This window comes from Elephantulus edwardii, unplaced genomic scaffold (genome assembly GCF_000299155.1).
Source record: "Elephantulus edwardii isolate Elephantulus edwardi_28Jun2011 unplaced genomic scaffold, EleEdw1.0 scaffold00134, whole genome shotgun sequence".
In the NCBI taxonomy this organism is placed as follows: Eukaryota; Metazoa; Chordata; class Mammalia; order Macroscelidea; family Macroscelididae; genus Elephantulus; species Elephantulus edwardii.
Window position 1 is genome coordinate 179371 of NW_006399884.1, and position 18176 is coordinate 197546.

General features: G+C 40.0%; 1 protein-coding gene and 1 pseudogene across 1 annotated transcript in view; one reads left to right on the top strand and one right to left on the bottom strand.

Moving 5' to 3' along the window:
* LOC102863136 (endothelin B receptor-like) overlaps positions 1–17590 on the bottom strand; it is a 37769-nt gene extending 20179 nt beyond the window's left edge. Inside the window, exon 1 of the mRNA XM_006894056.1 lies at positions 17105–17590. Coding sequence (XP_006894118.1) covers positions 17105–17590 — 486 coding nt within the window. The remainder of the gene's footprint in view (positions 1–17104) is intronic.
* Positions 13927–14191, top strand: LOC102862724 (annotated as a pseudogene).
* Positions 17591–18176: the final 586 nt, after the last annotated feature.

Sequence of the window (18176 nt, forward strand, 5' to 3'; positions counted from 1 at the left end):
TTTTTTTTTTTTTTTTAAGGAGGAGCTATACAAACAAACACCAATAAATGTAGAAGCACCACAAGGAAAATGAAGTCCATTTGGTGATAAAAATGGTTAATACAGTCAGGTCCACCCAAAAACTCAAAAATTAAGTTCACTCACAAGTCCCATGGAAGGAAGGTAAGGTAGTTTTACTTCCAAACTATCAGCTACTAAAAACTCTGTGGGTACAGTTCTACTACGACACACAGTGAGTTCCCATGACTCAAATTTACATCATTACCTACCAGATGGTTATTGTTTAGATTGAAGGAAAACAAAAGATGTGATGAAGTTGATTTTAAGTAGTAATTTTATAATTTTATGTTGCAAGGGCTGTTTTGAAGAAAAAAAAGAACCAAGGAAACAACACAAGTAAAGTATTTTTATGTTATGTGAAACTATTTTCATATTATCTTAGAATAGTTTTCTATCATATATACAGGGATTTTGTTTGCTTGTATTTTAAGAAGGATAACTTTGGACATGTTGCAAGGAGGGACCAGTCCTTGGAGAAGGATGTCATGCTTGGGAAGGTGGAGGACAGCACAGGAGAGGAAGACCCTCGATGAGATGGATGGATTCAGTGAGTGGGGTAATGGGGGTAGGTGTGCCAGAGACAATAAGATTGGCACAGGATAGGGAAGAGTTCAGGGCTATTGTACATAAGGTTGCTATGAGTCTCAGGCAACTCAACAGCACATAATAACAACCCGGCAGAAAATGAATAAATTTCCTTAGGAGTATTTAAATGAACCCTGCAAAGATTCTCTAACTGGGAGATTTATATTTTTCTTAATTTAATTAAAAATCTCATTACTTAGAAATTAAACAGAGAAAACCCTGTTAATACACACCATTGTAAATGACAAAAGGAATCAAGTCTCATCAATTCAGGAAATCCCCAAGTTAACCATCATGCACTAACAAAGATACAGCTGCTCCACTAACCATACATACTGTTTTATTTTCCAATCTCTCAATATTAAACAAATATACACACTGAACTTTAAACTCCTAATTTATTTCAAAATATTTGAAAACAATCCAGGTTCCCAGCACAGTGCTTGGTGCATAGTAACAATATTGATTATAAAGCCGAGTTCCTCTCTGATAAAAATTTCTGTCACACATTTTCCAATTTTCACATTCTAAGGGTATGTTCAGGTCTGGGAGAAAATTGTGCGTGACTTTTTTGTTATGTCTAGTTCATGCCCAAGGAAGCTCCAGTGGCCTAGTCTGTAGAATGTTGCCTTGCTAACCTGAAGCCTCAACAGTTTGACTCCTCCAACCATCCTTAAGTGAGGCAGATGGACAATTTACAGCCTTGAAAACTCGATCCAGGGTCAGCTGTAAATTGATTTTGACTTGACAGTAAACAGATTTTTTTTTTAGTGCATTTCCTCTCACTTTAGAAGACCAGGTCATCCTGACACATGAAGTCAGGGCCTCCAGGGTTGAGGAATGAGAGTCTACGGTACTTTTGCTGTAGTTTCATCTCTCCAGGCTGGAAAAATTGAAAGACAAAAATTCCATTCTCTTCCTCTCAATCTCCTCTACTCAAACCTGTCAAGGAAATTACGGATATAAAACAGAACCTACTGTTTCTCACTATCTACTGGGATTCAACAAAGCCTTTAATTTCTCAGAGGTTGTAAATGTGGTAGAGACATATACAGTAAATACAGGCACATTGATGAGAACAGGCACCGGTACTGTGGCACATTGCTGTCTATCCCATCTCATGATGTACCTTGACACTTCTTTCAACTGACAGGCAAAAAAAAAAAATTTAGCAAAATAATGAGTTAATTGAGTATCACAATGTTGGGAAAGGGTGTATTGTCTTTTTTTTTTAAAAAAAAAAAACAAAAACCTCAGTTTCTGGTTAAGAGATAACTTCTTCTGAGTTTATGGCTAGAATTTTAACAAGAGGACAATGTCATCCAACGATTTCCATGTCAGAACTCCTTTTTTTCAATTCATACATATTGAGAGAATTCAAAATAATCAAGGGAGTAGAAAATTCTTTTCTTGACACACATTGTGGCTTCAGGGACAAACGTCAACAAGTTCCACCCTGCATCCGTCCAAATCCATTTAATCATTTAGGGGTCAGGCTAGGCATGTTAGAAATATGTCTGTCAGGCAAAGTCAGCCCTTCCCTTAAGAACACCGTTTAAAAAGAACTGAAATGTGGAAAGGGAGCTTTGGTGGCCTAGTCAGCAGGAAATTTGGCTGCCAACTCAAAGGTGGGTGATTTGAATCTATAAGCTGCTCTGAGTGAGAAAAAATGCATATCAGTGCCATTTATAGCCTCTGAAAATCCACTGAAGGGTCAGCTATGTGTCAGTTCCAACCCGATTGCAATGAATGTGAGTTTTGACAATGTGAAGGGTACCCCCTAGAGTTGTGCGAAATGAACTAAAATCCTTGCAAGACCTTGTGCCTTTGGAGTGGCAACACAGCTTCTTAACCATTAGACCACCAGAGCTCCCTAAGACAATCAAAGACACGTCGTTGTTGTAGTTGTTGATTGCAATCGAGTAGAGCACAACTCATAGGAACCCTATAACAAAAGCCCTGAAGCTTTCTATAACTATTGTTGTTTCTCAAAGTTCATAGAGTTTCCACAGGCATGTTGTTTAGAAAGTAGAAGCCACTTCTACTTTGATTGTCTAAGACAACCAGAGGCATAGGAAAGGAAAAAAATAATTCTTGGGATATATTTCAGCTCATCTCTAATATATTTTTAAAATCTAATTACACAGTAAAATTTATTTAGTCTCTCATAGGCTTCTGAATTGTGGTGTTGGAGAAGTGCACTGACTATTCCGTGGACCATCAAAAGAACAACAAATCTATCTTGGAGGAGATTCAGTGAGGGTACTGCTTAGAGGCAGAATTCTGAAACTTGCCTCTCATAGATACTCTGTAGAGGCAAGTATGTTGAAGCTTTGTCTCGCATACTTTGGGCACATCCTTAGGATGGGCCTATCTTTGGAAAAAGATCTGCTGGGAAAGGTGGAAGTTCAGTGAAAGAGAGGAAGGAATCTTATAAAAATAGATTGACATGGTGACTTTAATAATGGATTTGAGCACGGTTAGGGATACTTAGAATGGCACAGGACAGGGCAGTGTTCAGATCTGTTGTTCACTGAGTCACTATGAGCCTTAGTTGACTTGATAGCACCAAGCAACAAGAAAGTCAATAAAGAAATACACTGCCATTTGTTAAGCATTCGCTAGCCACTTGGCATGAGAGATAGACAGTTTCCTCCAGTGAAGAATCAGAGCCTAGGAAATGTGATGTAACATGACCTCTAGTGAGCATCAACTCCAGAGCGGTAGGTTTGGACTTCTTGTTCCATTAATGGAATTAAAAATATACTCATAGATATAGATAATACTTAGAAAACTTCCATTAGCATTTCAATATTTTGGAAAAAAACCCCACTAAGAGAAAGAATATAATTTATAAACCTAGTTAGTAGATTTGCTCATCTGGACTGGATCCTTTAAAATCACCTTGGCACTTGAAGAAACTAAATGTTCTTCATGTTCAACAGAATGTATCTGGACAGCCTCATAGCTTAGAAGAATGTTGAAACTTTGAGTTCAACAAGCTTAATAAGTAGTATCATGCCACTTTGTTCCCATCAAGTTAATTCTGTCTCATAATTAAGGCAAAGCAGACCTACTTAGTGGGGTCTGCAAGGCTATATTATTTTTACAGAAGAAGGTGTAACAGTCTTCTTCTGTGGAGCAGTTGGACTTGAACTGCTAACATTTTGGTTAGCAGTGAGAACCTTTAACCACTGTCCACCAGGACCTAGAAAGTATTTTATTGGACATTTGAATGCTGCCATGGAATCGGAGAATCCTGTCAAACAACTGGAAAACAGAGTGAAGGAGAAGACAGTGCACGGTGTAAACACACAGAGAACAATCTTCCTTCTTTTTGGAAGAAAGAATGAAGCTGAAAAGGAGAAAATCAGAAAAGAAACATGGAAGCCCTCCTATTTTACAAGGTCAGGTATATACAATATGATCTTGAGTTTAGGAAAAGAATCACCATAGAAACGCTTAAGTCAACTTTGTTAGTCAATTTGTTACTCAAAAAAATAGCTCCTCAAAAAAAAAAAAAAAAAAATAAATGGATCTTCTTCTCCCTCTTTTTCTCTCTGTGTCCTGCCTTTCTAACAATACATTTTGGCCAGTTCCCTTTTAAAATTTGTTTAAACCACAGGATTTTCACCAACTCTTTTGTCTGGACGTATCCTTCCTATCACTAGTCCTTTCTTCCTAGGTGTTTCTGAATGGGTCAAACTGTTGACCTTTCAGGTAGCAGCCAGACATTTGAACCATCCAGAGACTCCTTAATCAGAAAGTCTGTTTAAAAACAATTCCAAATCCACTGTCATCGAATGGATTTTAATTGATAATTTTACAGAAGTAAACTTCTCACATTTTTCCTCTTGTGAAGTAGCTGGTGGATTCAAACAGCTGACTCTTTGGTTGTTGTTGTTGTTGATTGTCGTCGAGTTAAGCACGACTCATAGCGACTCTAAGAACAAAAGACCTAATGTTTTTCCATAACTATTGTCAATTCCAAGTTCATAGAGTTTCCAGAGGCATGTGTTTAGGAAGTGGATGCCACTCCTGCTTCCAAACCTGTTTTACAACTGGAAGTTCCACCAAACACTGTCCAAATTGGGAAACCACTGTGGTATTTGATACCCCAAAGGTACAAGGTTGCATCACAGCAAGCCAGGTTACTTCATACTGCACATTGACAAAGAGTGATTTACAAAGTGGAAGAGGGTTCCTCCAGACATAACAGCACTAGTTTCATTTAGTAGTGGTTAAGTGTCATCAAGTTGAATACGACTGAGAGTAAGCTTTTCACAAAAGATCTGAACTCTGTTCTATAACCAACATCATTTCTGTACAGAACTTTGTTCTAAAACTAACAACATTTCTGTACATTTATAGAGTTTAGAGAGTTTGTAGAGTTTAGAGAGTTTGTAGAGTTTCCAGAGGCATCTAGTTTAGGAAGTGGATGTCACTCCTGCTTCCCAGCATAAATCAGTCTGGAAGCTCATCCAAACACTACACATAATGGGTAACTACTATCGTACTTGGTAAGACTATGGAACAGTGTGTAGCATCACAGCAATACCAAGTTGTTCAGTTCAGCAAATAGACAAAACATTGCTGTTTCATTTAAGGAATATTAATTTGAAAATTAATAAATCTGGACGTGGTTCAAATCCACCAGATGCTCCACTGGAGAAGGAGAAGCATTATCTTCTTGTGTCATTCAGATCCGACTCGAGGATACACAACAACATAAAAGTTCTTTCAGAAGGAGAAGAAAGTGGTTTTGCTTTAAAGCAGTAAGCTATGCCACCAAAGCTTTTTCTTGAGGCTCTATGCTGTTGTTGTTGTAGACCATCCTGTTGCAACTGACTCATAGCTGACCCTCTCCTCATTCTGTGGAGCAGATGGTGGATTTGAACCGCATGCCTTTGGGACTGCAGCACAGCTTCTTAACAAAAGGCTATGAGAGCTCCTTCCTATATAGGGTCTATAGAGGAAAAGAAATAATAAGGCTCTAAATAAAACCTTTGGGAATAAGTGACATCTAAAACTAGAGAAGTTGTTGGCCAAGGTGTAAACATACACCGCATTCGGCTATCTTCCAAACATAACCAACCTCTTCTAAACTGTGCAATGCACTGTAACAGAATGTTTCACATCATAAATTACATCTTGAATCTTATTTAAGCTCAAACTTTATCTATCAACACCCTTTAAAACACTTAATCATTTATTAGCATTTGGTCTGTTTTTCTAAAAATAAGCAACTATAACATGTTAACCACCCAGAGATAACCTTATATGGTTTCCTTTGAGAAATGAAGGAGTTGGCTCCCTGGCTTTAAGACAGGGTCTTGCAGAACTATGGAAATATCTTCAGTCTTGAAAGACTCATTTTAAACAAGGAAAGAAAGGAAAGTCTTTAGCAGACAGTGTTTGCCCAGTTGAAAAGAATAGGACAGAGATATTTTTTTTAGATGTTTGGATTTATGGAATAAATCTAGTTGTAGATCAAAGGCAAACAAAATAGTCAACCTATGGGCTCTTCCATTGCCCAATGTCAAATGTTTGCCAGATGCTTGACATGGAAAATCATGGTCAGAACGTAAAGTGGTGAGTTGGAAATACGAAGTCTTGATTTTCTGGGTAATTATATAAGTTTGTTATTATTAATCGGTTATGACTAACATTCTCATACAAAAGGAAGAACAAACTTTACTTCTTTTTCCTTTGAAAGTTAAAAAAAAATATGAGTCGAAAAGGCCCATTGCTCTTAGACTTCATATATACCACGATTTATCAACATATATTTGCTCTGTATCGAGACTTCCAGTGGGATCCTGAACTAGTCAGAGCAGCAAACCTGTCTCTTTCCTACGGGGACATAAAAAAATCCACACAGAATCCAAACCATGAACAATACATGCACCCTGAGGTTTGGGATGGGTTAGTGAGAGCAAGGGCTGGGGGCAAGAAGAGTGAATAAGGACCTAGTCATCATCATAAACAAGAGCTCGGGCCTCACCAAATGAGAAACGGGTTACTCTTACCAGCATTTGCACATCCTCCATGGGGAACAAAGAAAACAGAAAAACAATTCAAACTCAATGCAAATTCAACAAGACCAGGAGTTGGTTCCTCAAAAAGGTCAGTAACATCAACAAACCATTGCAAACCTCACAAAAGAAAAGACACAAAATAACTTGAATAAAAAATCAAACGGGTGAAGTCACAATAGAACCAATCAAAAGGATAATAATGGAAAATGAGGAAAAGTTATACTCTGACCAATTTGAAAACTCAGAAGAAATGGTTTAATTCTTAGACTCTCCCACTCTATTCAGAATGACACAGGCAGAAGCGGAAAACTTAAACAGACCCATCACAAAAGAAGAAATAGAGCAAGTCACAAAAAATATCTCCCAACCAAAAAAACCTTGGCTCAGATGCCTTCACCAGTGAAGCTTACCAAATATTTAGAGAAGACCTGTCTCCAATTTTACTGAAACTATTTCAGAATATAGAAGAAGGAGCACTCCTAGATTCATTCTACAAAGCAAGCATAATTCTGACACCAAAACCAGTAAATAAATTACCAAGAAAGAAAACTATAGACCAATATCTGACATGTAACATATCCATCAAGATGTAAAAATCCTTAACAAAAGTCCAATCAATGGAATCCATTAATCATATTTACAAGGTTGTGTACCCATCATTAATAATTATTTTCAAAGTTTATCTGTCATGCAAACAAAAACTCCCAGTAACTCCCTATATCTTTTTCCCCAAGTTACCTGTAGCCACTAGTTCGTTTCTTTGTTCAGTAACTTTCTAGATATTTCATGTAAATGCAATGATACAGTACTTATATATTTGTGACTGGCCTATCTCACTCAGCACAAGGTTTTCAAGATAGTCCTCATCTGATATCAATGGTTAATAGAGTCTAAGCTGACTGAGAGGTTAAAAGTTCAAGTCTCTTCAGAGGTGTTTTAGAAGATACGTCAAGGGGATCTTTTGCTGAAAAGTTAGCCATTGAAAACTCAGTGGAGTTTTCTCTCTACGGAGTTCCACTCTGACACATATGTGATCCTTATGAATTGGAATCAACCTAAGGGCAATTAGTTCTGGCAATGTTCATTCACGCAGTAGAGTATCATGCATTAGAACTTCATCCTTCCTTTTTGTCATATAACATTCCAATGTATGCACATGTCACTTCCATTCATCTATTAGTTAATTCTATCTCATTTTATTTTAACTGTTAAATTAGTTAAGGTAGTGTGTTAAGTTCGAGAAGTTATCAAGAATTTGTAGTTTTGTATTGTTTCCACTTTCCCCCTAATGCGAATGATGCTAGAATAGCATTGCCGTACAACTACTTTCTAAGTCTCCCCTCTGCTTTGTTTTATTTATTAAGGGAGCCTTAGTGGCCTAGTCTTTAGTGAACTGTGTTGCCAACACAAAGTTAGGCATTTCGGATCCATCAGCTGCTCTTGTGGGAGAAGGATGGGCAATCTCCTCCTGGCTTATTTCGGCCTCTGATAACCCACTGAAAGGTCAGCTGCATATTGATTCTGACTTGATGGCTATGACAGTGAGTGGTTTTTTAGAATACCTTAATTGTGTATAATTGGTACTTTAAGAAACAAACAAACAAACAAACCTATTGCTTTGAACTGTCAAACTTCAAAGCTAAAGAGAATCTATTTTTAGTTAAAAAATCCTGCCACCACTAAATATTTCTGTCACTAAAATATCACAGTTCCTTGACTGACAACATGAGCAATGCTACTAATTTAAAAGAAATCAGACACCAATGATAGATAGGAGACAGTTCAGTGGTGGAATTCTTGCCGTCCATGCTGAGGAATAAAGCTTCAGACCTGACCAGTGCATCTCATGCACCACCACCACCCACCTTTATGTGGAGGAAGATATATGATGTTGAGCAGGTTTTAACAGAGCTTTTAGACACAGAGGAACAAGGAAGAAAAACAGTCATCCATTTAAGAAATCAGTGAATGAGGACTCTAGAGATCACAAATCTCAGAATATGCCTATGGTATAGGACCACACACAATTTTCATGCCATGGTATGAATCAGAGGTCACTCTGACTGACTCTATAGCCACTGACACCACCACTCAAGGATAATTCTATTTGCACTGAGTTGTTGTTAGGTGCTGTCAAGTTGAGTACGACACATAATAACCCTATAAACAACAGATCTGAACCCTGTCCTATCCTGTGCCATTCTCACAATCCCTGACATTCTTGAGCCCACTGCTGCATTATACTAATCTATCTGGTTGAAATCTTCCTCTTTTTCATTGATCCTCCACCTTTCCAAGCATGATGTTCCCTCCCAAGGACTAGCCTTCCCTAGCAACATGCCTGAAGTGTGAGAGACAAAGCTTTGTCATCTTTGCCTCCAAGGAGCACTCTGACTATGATTTTTCCAAGAATATCTGATTATTTTAGTAGTATGCAAATATTACACTTTATGAACTGGAAAATTATAACGTTAAAAGTTAATTCCATTAAATTTTATCTTTAACTATTAAACTAGTTAAGGTAATTTGTTAAGTACCAGAAGTTGACAGAGAAAAGGTTCCAAAGATCGTTTTGGTTGTGTTATATGCAGAAAATATCTGATCACCTGACACACTTGTTTCCCTCAAATTTATTGTGAATTCAGTGAAGCAATTCCTCATTTTAACATGTCAACATTCATTTTAATGTTATGTAACACACACAGGCAGAGACTGTTGTTATTGTTGTTATGTTCTGTGACTCATAGAACTCACCCTCCAGGAGATCTTCAGAGGCTCCAAATTGCTTGGGAGGAGAAAGCACAACATTCTCCCATGGTGAATTCGAACAACTTCCTTTTGGCATGGCAGCATGACTCCTTACTCCTTAGGTCACCAGAGCTCTTTACACCCAAACTAGTAATGCTAGGGCACAGCAGTGTGGTCTCGCAGAGCTATAAACATGACTCTTTGCCTTGCCTAGTAGTCTATGAAGTTCTGATAACACAGCCAACTCAAAAGTATCACCAATCTCATTTTGTTTTCCACCACTTCAGGACATATGATTACATTTCAGATTCTTATTTTGCTAGTTGATTTTCTATCTTATTAGTGATTAATAGGGGACTTCTGGTGGCCTAAGCTGTAGGGAACTGTGCTGTTAATCCAAAGGCCACTCTTCTCTGGCAGTTAGAATCTACCAGCAGCCCTGCAGGAGAGAGGTGGGACGTCTCCTTCCTTCTGATTTACCACCTTGGAAAACCCTCTGGAGGAACAGCTATGAATCAGTTCCAGCTCTACAGCAATGAGTTGCGTTATTAATAGCAGCCAGTGTCTGTATTTGTCTTATTCGTTTAGAACATTTGTTTTCAACTCTAATCTGTTTAAACATGAAGGAAGCTGTATAAAGATTAATTTGTTGTTATGTGCTTTTGAGCTGACGGACTGACAGCAACCCTCTGAACAACAGACTGAAATCTTATTCTATCCTGTGATATTCTCACACTCTCTACCATACTCAATGCCAATGTCACAGTCACTGAGTCAATCTATCGCTAGTTTAGCTATATCTGTATATATCTATATCTATCTATATCTATATCTATATCTATATCTATATCTATATCTATATCTATATCTATGTATCTATGTATCTATATATCTCTATCTCTATCTCTCTATATATAGAGAGAGAAAGAGAGAGAGAGAGAGCGAGCGAGCACGCGAGCTCTGGTGACCTAGTGGTCAAAAGCTGTTCTGAAATCCTGAAGGCATGCAGTTCAAGACCACCAGATGCTCTGAGTGGGTAGTAGGGGGAGTGGAGGGAAGATGGACAATCTCCTCCCCTGTGATTAACTGCCTCTGAAAACCTGCTAGAGGATGAGCTATAGGTCAATCCTGACTTGACAGTATATATATATATATATAATCTCACAATGTGTCCTATCTCCATACCTTTTCAACCTGTATGCAGAGCAGATTATCTGAGAGGCTGGGCTCTATGAGGGGAAGTGTGGCATCAGGATTGGTGGAAGATCTATTAACAATCTGCGTTATGCAGACGACACAACCCTGCTTGCTCAAACTGAGAAGGACCTCATGCACTTGCTGCGAAGGGTCAAGGACTGCAGCCTTCAGTATGGACTGAGGCTCAATGTCAAGAAGACAAAGATTCTCACCATTGGACCAGGATGGATGGCGAAGAGATTGAGATTGTTCACAGCTTCAGTTTGATCGGCTCCACACTCAACACTCTTGGCACCAGCAGCCAGGAAATAAAAAAATGTATCACGATGGGAAAGTCAGCTGTTAGGGACCTCTCTAAAGTACTCAACAGCAACGGTGTCTCTCTGGAGACTAAGGTGTGCCTGATACAGGCCATGGTCTTTGCAATCACTTGTTATGCATCAGAGAGTTGGACAATGACTAGGGAGGATAGAAGGAGAATTGATGCCTTTGAGCTGTGGTGCTGGAGAAGAGTATTGAACATACCGTGGATTGCCAAGAAAACAAAGAGATTCATCCTAGAGAGGGTTAAACCAGGCTGCCCCTTGGAGGCAAGGATTCTGGGGCTTCATCTGACATACTTTGGACATATTGTAAGGAGAGACAGGTCCTTGCAGAGAGACATCGTGTTTGGGAGGGAGGAGGGACAGCGCAGGAGGGGAAGATCCCCTATGAGGTGGATTGATTCAGTGACTGGGGTAATCGGGATGGATGTGTCAGAGGCAGTGTGATTGGCACAGGATAGAGCAGGGTTTAGGGCTGTTGTACATAGGGTCACTATGAGTCGGAAACGACTCGACGGCACATACAACAACAATTAAATTATTAAAGTCCACAAATAACTTAAAAAGCTATTTGTCCAAGTAATTTAAGTACAGAAGTACAGTTGCATCACAACCTGTGAAGAAGTTTCATTAAAATTTATCATTAAAACAAATAAAATTCTTACTTGGTGGATTCAAATACCAAAGATGTATGGCTCCCTTGGATCAGCCACCAATGGCTCCTGGTAATCAAATGCCAAACTCCTGACGCGAACATCGATTATCCCATTGAATTGAAGGCATCCAAAGCTGCCTCAGAAGAAAGCCCTAGAGAGTGGTTTCCAAAAGGCCACAACCTTAAATACTCAGTGAGCAGCTCTGGTATGTACACCTGAAACCACCATGCATTGGAGAAGATACCATGACAAGTAACAACAGCAAACTAATATTCTTTGGAGAACTGTATTCTTAGTAATATTCTCAGAGAACTGTAATACTCCATCAAAAGGGGGAAATAAAAGGAATAGATTCAAATTAGTATTAGATTCTAGTTTCCCACTTTAATATATGTCTAGCTTTGTTCTGGTGGCCTAGTGGTAAGAAGTTGTGCTGCAATGCCAAAGGTCCCCAGTTCGAGTCCACCAGATGCTCTGTGGGAGAATATGCACTCTCCTCCCATGTGATTAACTGCTTCTGAAAAACCCACCTGAAGGTCAGTTATGGGTTGTTTCTGACTCAACAATACATAACAACAACAACGTAATACTTCAAAAGACTCATAGGTGGTTTTCAAAGACTGTATATCACACAGGAGGTAACTGTCCATCTGTTTTTCATGGACTATAGCATCTAGTAACTCTGAATTCCCAAATGTATATTTTAATTTACTATGACTACTCTACATTTTAGGGGGATAAGTAGCTTAAATTAGTTCTTGATTGAGTACACTGATCAATAAAGTCTTTCTAATATCGGCTGACATTATGAATATAAGACTCTGGTAGCTTAGAACCCACTTGACTGTCATCTATGAGCATATGTATGATATACCTGAAAGACCATTTTAGGAGCTATAACTCTTCAGAGGACATCAATAAATTTCTGAAAATGTTCAGCAAGTAGCCTTCTGTGTTGTATATCACATGAACATTCCGCTGTACTTATATGCGGTTCTAACAATCCTCAGCTGTGCCTGCGAAGAGCAGTGGGATGGGAAGGACCACAAGTGCTTGGGCCAGAGGGACTGGGTTGAGACCCCACATTCAGCACTTCTCTGGTGCTGTGACACTGGGTAGTTGCATTTGTTGGATATTTACTTCCTCAGATCTAAAACTGGTTTAATAACGATAGCAAACAGGAAGGTTGTAGTCATGCTTTAGTGAAATCCATTAAGCATTTAGCAAAATAATAGCCATTATTATTATTTTATTAAGGGTCTCTGACAGCACACAGGTTGAAAGCTTGACTGCTAATTGAAAGTTGGTCAGTTCAAGCCCACATGTAGCTCCAAGGGAGCTTCATAATCTGCCCCTAGAAAAATGAGAGCCTAGGAAGCCCCAGCCAGTAATTCTGTTCTAACCAATGATCTTGCTTTGAGTCAGAATTGACTTGATAAAACTCAACATTATTATATTATGCCTCAAATGGTCCATATTGGTATATGTTATAAAAATAAGCCAAAGGCCAGAGTAGAATGCAGTGACAGTAAATCCAGCAACGAGATGTTTAATTCTGTGTGCTGGATTTTGTTAGAATCTGTCTAGATGACTACACAACCAGATTTGTAGTGACTCATTAATCTGTTTATTTCAGAATCAAAACCAGAACTTTAACCGACTGAACGGCTTCAGGCAGAAAGCAGCAGCTTCCTGGGAAAATCATAAAAGAATTTGAAATGAAAGGATCCAGTGTAATAATTTGACCATACAGAGAAAGTAGGATGACTTTGAAAGACTTGATTCACAAGCATGGAAGTTAACACACCAAAAGAAAATATCCCCATTTCCCACCTTTACAAAGCACTTCAGCTCTTGTCTGCTTCAGGAAGATTTCAAACTATGATAGTCTTTTAAGGTTTCCTGTAGTCTCCCTAAATAGATCTTTCACATACGCATGCACACATACCACCCCCCCTCAAATCTATTCAACAACTTCTCTTTTGGAAGAGATCTTATTTTGTGTATTTAAAAATATCTCATAACTGTATAAAAGGAATATATGATTAGGTTATTATTGGCATGACAAGAGTCCAGAATAAGAGCTGCATAGTAAAGTGGTCTGGGTGGGTGGGGACACTATAACAACGAAAGAACTTTTTCTTTTAAAAGAAAAGTGAACTAGGGGGGCAGGGAGGAAAACATGCAACAATGAATGAATGCAAATCCAAGTTCTTTATAAACTTTCATTAAAATCTCAATTAGGTTTTGTGTGCATGTGGTTTTTGGTTTGGTGGTTTTTTTTAATTGAGAGAAGAGTGAAGACTTAAATCCAAGATCATGGCAAGACATTTGAAATTCATTGCCAGGACTGTGATGGTACAGGATGGCAACGTGGAAAGCGCATACAGGAGCCTGAACAGAGTCCTCAGCATGGACGGGCTCATTGAAGACATTAAGCGAAGGAGATACTATGAGAAGCCCTGCCGCAAGCGACAGCGGGAAAGCTATAAGACCTGCTGAAGGATCTACAACATGGAAATGGTCAGAAAAATCAACTTCCTGATGTGAAAGAATTGGGGCAGATCCATGGCAGGGCTGCTAAGGCAGTTTGTGTCTCCACTTGTTTTTTTCTTGCATCCATCTCCACTTGTTTTTTTCTTGCATCCATATTCTCTTACTATTCTCAACAATAAACTCAGTCACTTGTATGCAAGAAGACCTGCAAATACAGAGATAATCCGACTGGTCATCAATGGACGATGTCTTTTATTAAAATGAAAGAGAAATTAAGTCAAAAAAGTAGTCTAGGAGCAATGAGGAAATAATCTAACATGTAGTAGAATATACCTACTGTTTCTTACATGTTATAGTAAAACTCAAAGCAAGATGTTATTAGTGAAGCATCTGTTACACTTTACAGAACCTCCCTCCTCCCCAAACCATTAGGTAAAGAGAAGGGGAAGCATATATATGGAATAAATTCTGAAACACCCCCCAAAAAAACTCAATTAAAAAATGTCTCTTAACATCTTATACTTATTTCTCTTAGCATGACTTTGATGAATTGTATTTAAATTCTTTTATCAAATTGGAGTGGCAGAATTCAGTCTCTGGGATTCCCTGAGTAGACAGAACACGTCTGGGCTGCCATAGAGTGATGATGACTGTATTTGCATAGACTCATTTCAGCCTGCCCTTCCTATAAACCCTCAGGGTTCATCGTAACCATCTGAGATTTAAGGATTTGATCAGCTTTGTAGCTCCCCCTCAGGTCTAGATCTTCATCTAATCTTGAAATTTAAGAAATTTCCACAATTCTCTGCAAACATGCCTATTAGAATTTCCAGAGAATCATGAAGGGTGATTTATAGGAATGGTAGTTATGGTAACTGGTCTTGCTTCTAGGATTAATACGTTCCTTCAATCTTTCCTAGTCTCCCACCCCTTGTTTTCATTTGTACTGAGTCCAAGGTTGACCTTGGACAATTCCATAAAGCACATTCACACTCCTGTATACTTCACCTGTATTTCATCCGAGGCATTCCATTGTTACTAGTGCTGTGCAAGTAGAGTTTTGCACATTTCTATAGCCCTTTAGAATTTCCCAGCCCTTTTACTTGGGCTATTTTGCTTCATTCCCATACAACCTCAGTGGGTGGGCACTAGCAGTCTTATTGTAGAGTCGAAGAAACTGAAACACAGAGACCTTGGGATATGTCCAGATTTTCAAAGTGACTTGGAGCTGAATAGTGAGCCGGTCTTTGTCTGTTGCCCATGGTAATCACAAAGCCATGCTAACTATTGAAACTGCTACACAGACTTCAAGTGGAGTTTCTTGGTCTCATCTACTGAATTACTGACAGGATATGTGGTCTGACGGGACCTGACAGTTGGTGCCTGGTTGCTGCCTCTGCCTCTGAGCAGTAGTAAAACTCTGAGTATCCTATTAGCCATCTTTTAAAGAGGGGTAATACACCTACATAGAGGTTGTGAAAGGAAGCAACACATTTATCCAGAGTGTGTGGTCTGCTGCAGGCACTCAATGAAGATTAACTACAGTTACTCACAGCAGGACAGCTACAGTTCCCCTACTCACTAGTCTGCCTCCTCTTTCTTCTGTTCTATTTATTTTCTAAAAACCTACTCCAGGCTTCCTTCCTTCAGTGTGCTCTAGCACAGTGCTTCCAAAAGTTAGTGTGTATATCTTAACTTAGTGTGCTTATCTTAACTTGCAGAATTGGATTTAGTAAGTCTGTGATGAACTTGCATTTCTAACAGGCTCTCAGATGATGTGGATACTGGGTAGAAGTGATGGAGAGAGTTAGCTTGGCATAGGTAATATGTTCTTCTGGACCAGTAGTCCTCAAGCTTCACAATTCATCACATTCACCTGGCATGTTTGCTAGCATACAGACTACTGGGCTTCCCTCCAGAATTTCTTACTGAATAGGTGGACTCTGTGTAAGATATTGTACTGCCAATTCAAAGGCAGGTGGTTTGAAGCCATCAGCTGCTCTGTGGGAGACAGAGGGCAATCACCTCCTGTGCAATTTACAGTCTCTGAAAACACACTGGAGGGTCAGCTAGGAATGGATTCCAACTAGACACTGATGAGGGGATTTTTTCTTAACAAGTTCTCAAATGATGCTGATGTTGTTAGTCTGAGGACCATGCTTTGAGAAGAAGCCCTGTTCTATGTCTAGAATTGCTGGGTGATGTAAGCATGGTTATTCCTGAAGGTGCCAGTAAGGCCTGGTCACTCACTTCCAAAAAAATCAATTAGTGAGAACTTTCTGGAGTATTATGGATTACTATGAAGCTGACTCAACTCCGTGGGCAACTGTTTTGTTCTGGGCTTAGCAAGGGATTACCTCTCCAAAGTGCTGAAGTGCAAGGATGTCAATTTAGAGACAAAGGTGAACTTGATCCAAGACATAGTCCTTCTGATTACTTGCTACGCATCTGAAAATTGAATAATGACTAAGGGTGACACAAAAATAATCAATACCTTTGAATGGTATTAGAGAAGAATCCTGAATATCCCACGGACTCTCAAAAGAACAAACTAGTATGTCTTGGACTAAGTGCAACTAGAAGTTACTTTAGAGGCAAGGTTGGTGAAGCTTCAACTTATGTACTTTGGGCATGTTGTTAGAAGAGACTGGTTCTTGGAGAAGGTCATCATATTTGGAATGGTACAGGATCAGCATAGCGGGGGAAGACTCTCAAAAAGATGGACTGACATGGTCTCTGTAACAATGGACTCCAGTATACTGGAGATGGGCAGGATAGCACAGGATAGGACTGGGTTCAGATCTGTGGTTCACAGGGTCACTATGAACTGCGGTCGACTCTATGGCATACAGGGACACTGAAGACTAGACAGAATTCAGTTCCTATGATTACTGAAGGGGATGGAGCTTCTCGAGTAAGCTTAGTTCTGAGGCTCTCCTATCTTCCCCAGCGCACCTAGTGCTTCTTGTATTCAACGCAAGTATTAGCCCGTACTCCTTACCTTGTAGACAGTGATGGGGATGTCAATGATGATGTGCAGCAAATCCCCTAAAGCTAGGCTGGCGATCAAGATGTTGGGCCCATTGCGCATACACTTGTTCTTGTAGATAATTCTCAGGAGAGTGGAGTTCCCGATAATGCCCAACAGAAATACGATGCAGGACACTACAGTGTTGATGTACTTGAAAGTGACCTTGATCTCGGTAGGTGCTTGGCAAGGGGGAGGAGAGAAATTTCTCTGCCTGTACCCCATCGTCTTCCCACCTGTAGGTGCTTGCGGAGGTGCTAAGGACCTGGGCAGGCTGGCGTTAGATCCTCTTGTCCAAGAGGTCCTAGAGGAAGGCGTCATGATCTCTCCCATCCCTGAAATTGATGGAGTGGCCCCAGGCGGCGGGAAGGCCCTTTCCTCTCCCCAGACACCTACGAAGCCTGCAAGAAGCAGCAGCGCCACCAAGGCGCGACCGCACAGGCTTGGGGGCGACTGCATGCCGCTGACTGTGGGGGTGTGCGTCTGTTGGCCGCCCCTCGGCATTCAGAACCTGGAGACCTACGGGAGAAGGAAGAGGAGACACTGGAGTCAGCCATCTCTCTGCGAACCGCCAGCCCAGAACGCACTTCACCATCAACGCCCGCGCGCAAAAGTAGCTCAAGTTTGAGAGCCGGTGAAAAACTGGCAGGCGCACACAGATCCATCGGCTTGAACTTTTCTCCCCGACTCCCCTAGCAGTTTTCTTTCCTTCTCTGCTGGATTTGAGTAAATCGCATAAGGCATGACAAGGCAGGCATGACAGGACATTTGGACTCATCTTAAAGAGTATTTGAGGCAAAGATCTGAACTTCGCGATGAACCGGGAAGGGAGCTATTACTTAAACATTACAGCCAAGGGTACATGAGGAAAGAGGAAATAGGCACTCATGTCGCAAAACATACGCTAATATTCACTATGCTCCCAAGGGCATTCTAATACCCTGGGTCTGAACTCACTGTCCCAGGATGAAAGCCGCCGCTCCCGGGCTGTTTGGTGGCTCCCGGGAGTGTGCACCAGCAGGGGGAAAGAAAAATCTGACTTCTC